The 7,209-nt window shown below is 36.5% G+C and overlaps 1 protein-coding gene across 1 annotated transcript in view; it reads left to right on the forward strand.

The window, feature by feature from the left end:
• The window catches only part of LOC105623174 (fibrillin-1), a 14,875-nt gene extending 9,700 nt beyond the window's left edge, over positions 1–5,175 (forward strand). The window contains 7 exon segments of the mRNA XM_012204574.1: positions 97–185; positions 1,505–1,845; positions 2,328–2,764; positions 3,086–3,410; positions 3,500–3,752; positions 4,194–4,323; positions 4,767–5,175. Of these exon segments, the coding sequence (XP_012059964.1) occupies positions 97–185; positions 1,505–1,845; positions 2,328–2,764; positions 3,086–3,410; positions 3,500–3,752; positions 4,194–4,323; positions 4,767–5,175 (1,984 nt within the window).
• Positions 5,176–7,209: the final 2,034 nt, after the last annotated feature.

Genomic DNA, 7,209 nt, shown 5'->3' on the forward strand with positions numbered 1-7,209 from the left:
TATATATAGTATATATATATATATATAATATATATATATATATATATATATATATATATATATATATATATATATATATATATATACATCTTGTAGATGCGAGAGACCGCCTCCTCCTCGTCAACGTCAACGACCAGCTTGTCCTTCCGGCTATCGGTATCACCCTAGTTTACGCAGGTGTACAGGTACGTATAACACTAGTTTATAAAACTAGTTTTACAAAAGAATGCTTTTTTCAATTATTTTGAATTAGAAAAGGTATTTATAGATTTTTTGGATGCTTAAAATAATGTAACAAGTTAAATTTTACTAACACGTTAGGTTTCTGAAATAATTAATATGCAAAAAATGGTTTTTTTTTTGCGTTATTTGACATTTTTTTTGTTGTAAAAAGAGTTAACGTTCTTGAAATTCTTCATCAGAAGTCATGAATGTATTGTTTATTCCTTAAAACATATCTTTTTAAATTTCAATATTGTTATGAAGAATCCAAATACAAAACTTGTCTAAAAAAGATTTTGTATTTAAATCCTTCATAACGACTGAAATAAGATATTGAGATAAAAAGAAAATTCATTATTTTATAGGGACAACAATATATTCATGACTATTAATCGGAATTTCAAGATCATGTTAATCTTCTTTTCAAAAGTATGTCAAATATCATCATCAAATTATTAAAAAAATCATTATTTTGAAAAGTCATTATTTTAAAACTCAATTTTTTGGAAACCTGACGTGCTGCAATTTTTTGGATTATAGCATCGTTTTCAGCATTAAAAAAATCTATAAGAAATACCTAATCCGATTTGCAGTAATTTTTTTATTGTAAATTAGTGTAATTTTTGTAGTTTTATCTTAAAAATTAATTAATTGCTTTTATAAATTGTAGAATGTTAGATATTTGTATTTTTGGCTGTTTTATATATTCTTTTCTATTTTTTTCAAATTACATCTAATTCTATTCTTTTAATTTACAGCACAAACTAAACTGTTCTATTCTTTTTAGTGTATACCATAAACTATTATTGTATTAACAATTATTTCAGATATTTTTCGTATTTTCAGAACTCGTCAAAACGATATAGAACTTATCAAGCTTAGATTGAATTATTGACTCATGTTCGATAAGTTCTTCGCGAATGTACGGGTAAATTATATATTATTATTCCTATTGCCTTTCGACACGCACGATTAATCATAAATGTCATTTACGATTGTTTGCATCGCAAATTGATACACAATTTTTATTGCATCGAAATATGTTCGTGTTTTATATGTCGTCCTACATTATTCCAGTTGCTTTCAACAATGCTTTTAATAGAGGTACAATTTTGGAAGCTTAAATGTCAGGGTATGTTTTGCAAGAAAATAATAATGCTTTTCTACTTTGATCATATAATTGTCTTAATGCTTTAATTTAAAAAAAAAACCAACTATTTTAATTCAGAGGAAAAAATATTTATGAGTTTTGTCATGCAAAATACTTTGTTTGAAATTATAGACATTGACGAATGTGCCGAAAAGTTAGACACATGCGGGGACAAGCTCTGCTACAATCAACCAGGTGGTTACAGTTGTTCGATGCCGCCTGTTCCAATGACTAGAAAACCGACTACGACACCGTTGCCGGCTCCAATGAATGAGAAGTGTATACGCGGCACCAGATTCGTGAGGAATCGCGGCTGCGTCGACGTTAACGAATGCAGAGAGTTGGAGGATGCTTGCAGCAGCAACGAGGAGTGCGTCAATACCGTAGGCAGCTATACGTGCACCTGTAAGACCGGTTTTAGGCGTGATAATCTCACACAAGCCTGCGTCGATATCAACGAGTGTCAGTTACAGGTATAACAAGGATGACGGGACTCTTCGACATTCGCGTAATGCTTATCACGCGCGATCTGACATTTATGGCGTTAATTTAAAAAAAAAAGATATAAAAATATTGTGATATCTCGTACATCGAGTTGATGAAGATTAAGGGTGCTTTTCAGCAAAGACAGAGACACAGTCAGACACTGTGTAATATAGTGAATCGTTTCATCCTTATTTAACGTAGATATAACAAGGATGTAATGATTCACTGTGTTACACTGGGTCTGATTGTGTCCTTGCTGGAAAGCATCCTAAAATTGCAATCCGACTTATGCTCACAACGCTCTTGGAATCATTTCATTCTTGTCATTCTTTATCAAAAACAAAAAGAATGATGCTCAGCTTTTTTGTGGGCGTAAATCGGACAGCCTAATCGGAAAGCACAATCTAAGCATGTAAAGTCTACGTTGTCTCAATGCGGAACTTCTCGATTTTAATATTTTCCATTGAAGGAGAATGACTGTCTGCCGACGCAGAGATGTGACAACACAATCGGCAGCTATACGTGTACGCGATTTTTGCCTTGCGGTACTGGCTACACTCTTAATGCCGCGACGGAGATCTGCGAAGACGACGACGAGTGTGTCCTGGGCACCCACGACTGCGGGTCTGGATACCAGTGTAGAAACACCCTGGGTTCGTATCGCTGCGATCGCACATCGCGTATACCGACTCCGCAATCGCGTACGTCGCCAATGACGACGGCGAGAATCACGACGATTACGACGACGACACCGACGTCGTTGACTCCGATAACTGGTTCTTTAACAAACTGCCCGCTTGGTTTCGAGCTCGGTTCTGGCGGCAAATGCATGGATATAGATGAGTGCCAAAGAATGCCAAATCTCTGCGCCATGAAAATGTGTATCAACACTTTAGGATCTTATAGGTTCGCATAAAATTGTTAATACACGGAAAGAGAGTAATCTTGCTCAAGCATCCAAAAATTTAGCTAGATACAGATCTATCTGAAAATAATTATGTTGGAAAATCATCATTAAAATAATTATGTAGGACGTCCAAACAATGCCGCAAAAATTGATTTGATTTTCTAGCAACCAACTTGAAGGTCTAATATAATTATTTGGTCTAACAAAATGTTTAAATCTGTATCTAGCTAAACTTTTAGATACTTCAGTAAAACTATTCTTTTCGTATATAGATAAAAGAAAGATACAGATTAGACGAGGGGAAATTTTATATTTTATAGATGCGGATCCAGATTGCTCTGCGGACCTGGTTTCACTCTGGATCCGGTGACCGGACAGTATTGCATCGATGTAGACGAATGTCGGGAGGGAACGCACGAGTGCGGCAAGGGCCAAATCTGTGAGAATCGACGAGGCGGATATCATTGCATCTGTCCGCCTGGTCATGCACTTGGTCCCAATAACGATTGCGTTGACATCGACGAATGTAGTTACGCTATTGGTATTTGCGGACCGAACAGCCGCTGCGAGAACACCGTTGGCTCCTATAGATGTCTATGTGGGGAAGGTTTCGAAAATATTGGAGAAGCATCCGGTACTTGTCAAGTGAGTCACATCATACAATTCCGAATAGATTATAACAATTAATACTCTGAAGTAGTCTTGTCTCGAAATTTAATCGCGATTGTTTCCAGGATATCGACGAGTGTCAGCGAACACCAGGACTCTGTCAACATACGTGCTTCAACGTGTGGGGCAGTTATCGATGTGGATGCCAAGCTGGATTCAGACTAAATGCCGACAATCGTTCTTGCAGCGACATTGACGAGTGTACGGAGTTCAAGGATAACCATCTCTGCATCGGCATCTGCGAGAATACGCCGGGAAGCTATGCGTGCAAATGTCCTGAAGGATATAGGCTTGGTAACGATGCTCGAACGTGTCAAGGTGATGATTTTTAGATTTCTACGTATACAGAAAAACAATTGTACGAAAAAATAATTAAATGAAGATACTGAATAATTCAATTATATAATTCAAATGGAGATATTTTATGTCAAGAAAAAAAGAGTAATTATGATTCAAAGACTGACATTATACATTTGTGAAGCAATGCGATCGTACGAATCAATGGGATGAAAAGTGAGAGCTCGTTTACGTGAGTGGTCGTAGCTTCGTGAGCATTCCACCTACTTATCTCACAGTTAAAACAGCAATGCAATTTGTACTTGACCCGTTTGCCGGCAAACTGGAGCATCAGCTTGGGTCACCGATGCGCACGAATGTTTCTGTAATCTCCTCGATCTCGCGCAATCACGGCATTGTTAGCGGTCACGATATCGTTACATACTGTAACGATACTTAATTGTTTTCTACGTGTGTTCACAGACATCGACGAGTGTGAGGCAGGTCAAGTATGCAGGAATGCGGAAGAAATGTGCCAGAATACGCGTGGAAGTTTCCGATGTAATCGGATAAACTGTCCCTCGGGGTACCATCGGGACCCCATGAGAAAAAAGTAAATGATTTGACTTGAGATAATAGATATGCATAAGTTTTCTCTAACTTCAATTCTCGACATATGTCACATTTGTGATATATGCGTTTGAATTTTAATTTTGAATATACAATAAGTAATTATTATTTAATCGACTTGATGATAAATCCGTAAAGAAGAATATTAAAAAGGGACCGATATTTGTAGATTTGGACCTCCCGGATACAATACTAAAAGTTTGGGAAACAGCTCAAAAATTAAACAAGAATATTGAATTTTGATAAATACATCATTCGTGCTTATCTTTTAAAATATTTCCCAAACGCTACAAACTTTTTAATCGTTTTTTTGTATCTAGAAGATCAAAATCTGTAAAAAAAAAGAACACTGTTCCTTCTACTTACACCTTTTTAGGCCAAAATCGGTCTCTTTTTAACATTTTCCTTTCCCATTCGCAATTTTAGTCGCTGTGTACGCTCCTCGAGATTTTGCCGCATGGACGACCTGGCTTGTCTTCGGTCGCCCTCGCATTATTCCTACAACTTCATTACCTTCGTGAGCATGCTGCCCATGCCGTCTACTGGTCAATTGGAGCTGTTCACTATGAGAGGAAGTTATCAGTCTGAATCGACGGTACATTTCACCATGGCATTGGTAGACGTGCGCGCACCACCGGGTGTCGAACGTGCCACGGAGTCCTGCTTTGTTCTGAAGAGACCGGCGCCGTCACAAGCGGTCCTGGTGTTGACACGCACGATTCCTGGACCGCAGGAGATCGAGTTGGATCTCACAATGGAGATCTACCAAGAAGCTACGTTCGTCGGAAGTGCCATCGCTAAGATCTTCATTTTCGTTTCGCAATACGAATTCTGAGAAGATAAAATAGAGAAGATATAGATGAACAAAGATGGAAGATCGTAAAATAAAGTGACGTAATTTAGAAGTACGCTCAATTGTCCGATTTACATGATTGCCTCTTTTTCCATAGTGTTACTGTATCATAAGAGCAACAAGCATTATATATTCCAATCTTATTTTACGTTAAACAGTACGTACATATCGGCTCCTCTGGCTGATCTGGATATCATCCTGTATAAACAAACTTTTTTTCCAAGGTAATAAAATGTAATTACCATTTTAAGCAACATATGTTTAAAACTAATAAAACGGATCTTTTTTTCCTTTTCTGCTCATTTTTAAAACTATAAGTATTAAAAATAAATATACACGAGCTAGCATTTGGATCGTAGATATGTAAAAAGACGAATTAAATGTATATAGATTTCTGTAAGTTAACACACATAAAGGATATAACATAAAATAAACTTGTGTTAGATGATATATGAAATTTATAATAATTTCCAAGCATCCACTTGATACTTTATAAAATCGCAGCTTTATTAAATGTTTCACTAGCGACACTCTCCTCTCTCTAATTTACACGGTCCGCTGTTCGGAACAACGCCTATTGCTTCAAATCTAACTCTTCACTTCTCCTTCACAGAAGACGAATAAAGCAATAAATCTGAGATCCTTAGTGTTAATTGCCGCTTCGTTGCATGATACGCGCGTAACGTATATAATGTTTTATATATATAAAACACAATATTATATATACATAAAAGACTGTAATAAAAAATATAATATAATATCACTGCGCGTTTTATATATGACGACAATCGTCGCGTTGGATGCGAATAACGAACGCTCACCCATAATGTAGCGAATTGCTATTATATATTATTAAGTAATTTAATAATTGTACTAAAAATAATTACGGTTGCTATCGCAATGACGACAATATTGTCGATAGCGAACAATAGCGATAACGTCATCAATCAGAATATAATCGTAATAAAATAATAATAATTATATAATCATAATAACAATAATAATCTAAGTAGCTAGCGACAACTATAATAGCGGTATTAATGTACACACGATAACAGGAAATAGAACAATTCGGGCGGAACGCGTTGCGTGCGGCACGCCGAGAAAATGCATACGATAGAATAGAATATATCGTGTCGCACAGAGAGAAATTTCTTCGGCACGATGCGTTGGTGATACATACACCCATACGTTACGCGATTATGCATCGAAAAATCTCGAGACACATGGCTCGAAGCGCATCATCAATATAACATGTAATATCTAGGACATGGCTGATCTTTCGCGATGAGTTTCACGGTGAGTCGTGTTTTATGCCAATTTATATCAACGTAAATTAATCTCAGTTTTCCACTTACTCTTCATTTTCTTTAATTTTTAGAATTAGAAAAAAATAAAGAATTAGTTGAATCAAAGTTAAAATTAAACTATACATTATGTTAGAAACAGGCATATTATTCGCTTAATTGGTTCTATTATAGTGTGCTAATTCTTTTAATAAGACGAATGAAAAAACGAGAATAAGGACTATGGCACAAAAAACTTAAACAGTCAAATGTAAGCAGTAGGCGAATTGGCCAACATCACAGTAGAGACTGTAAGGTTATAATAAGCAAATCCAACATATTAATTTCTTTACTGTTTACGTTTTACTGTTTGCTGTGTGCCACGGCCTTGAGTGACAACACCCGTAAAAATAGTAGCATGATTGTGTAGCACCTGGAAGCGGTAGCATCTAGCCAAGAAAGCTCATCCGTGAAACTTGCACGTCTCTCCGCAGTCCTAGCTATAGCATACAACAAACTTCCAACAAACGTACACGTAAACACAACTAATAAATAGTATAACTATAAACGTAACAGCCTGGATACAGCGGCAACGCGTAACAACGATGGCAGTGACACTTGTCCTTTGTTAGATTCTAGAAAAAATGGAAAAGGAGCGTTGACTAGGATTTGCTAAAAATTTACTGGGGGGGGGGGGGCTCATCCTCTCTGTGCTCTTGCGCCGAGTAAT

Source organism: Atta cephalotes, assembly GCF_000143395.1.
Source record: "Atta cephalotes unplaced genomic scaffold scaffold00054, whole genome shotgun sequence".
Lineage (NCBI taxonomy): Eukaryota > Metazoa > Arthropoda > Insecta > Hymenoptera > Formicidae > Atta > Atta cephalotes.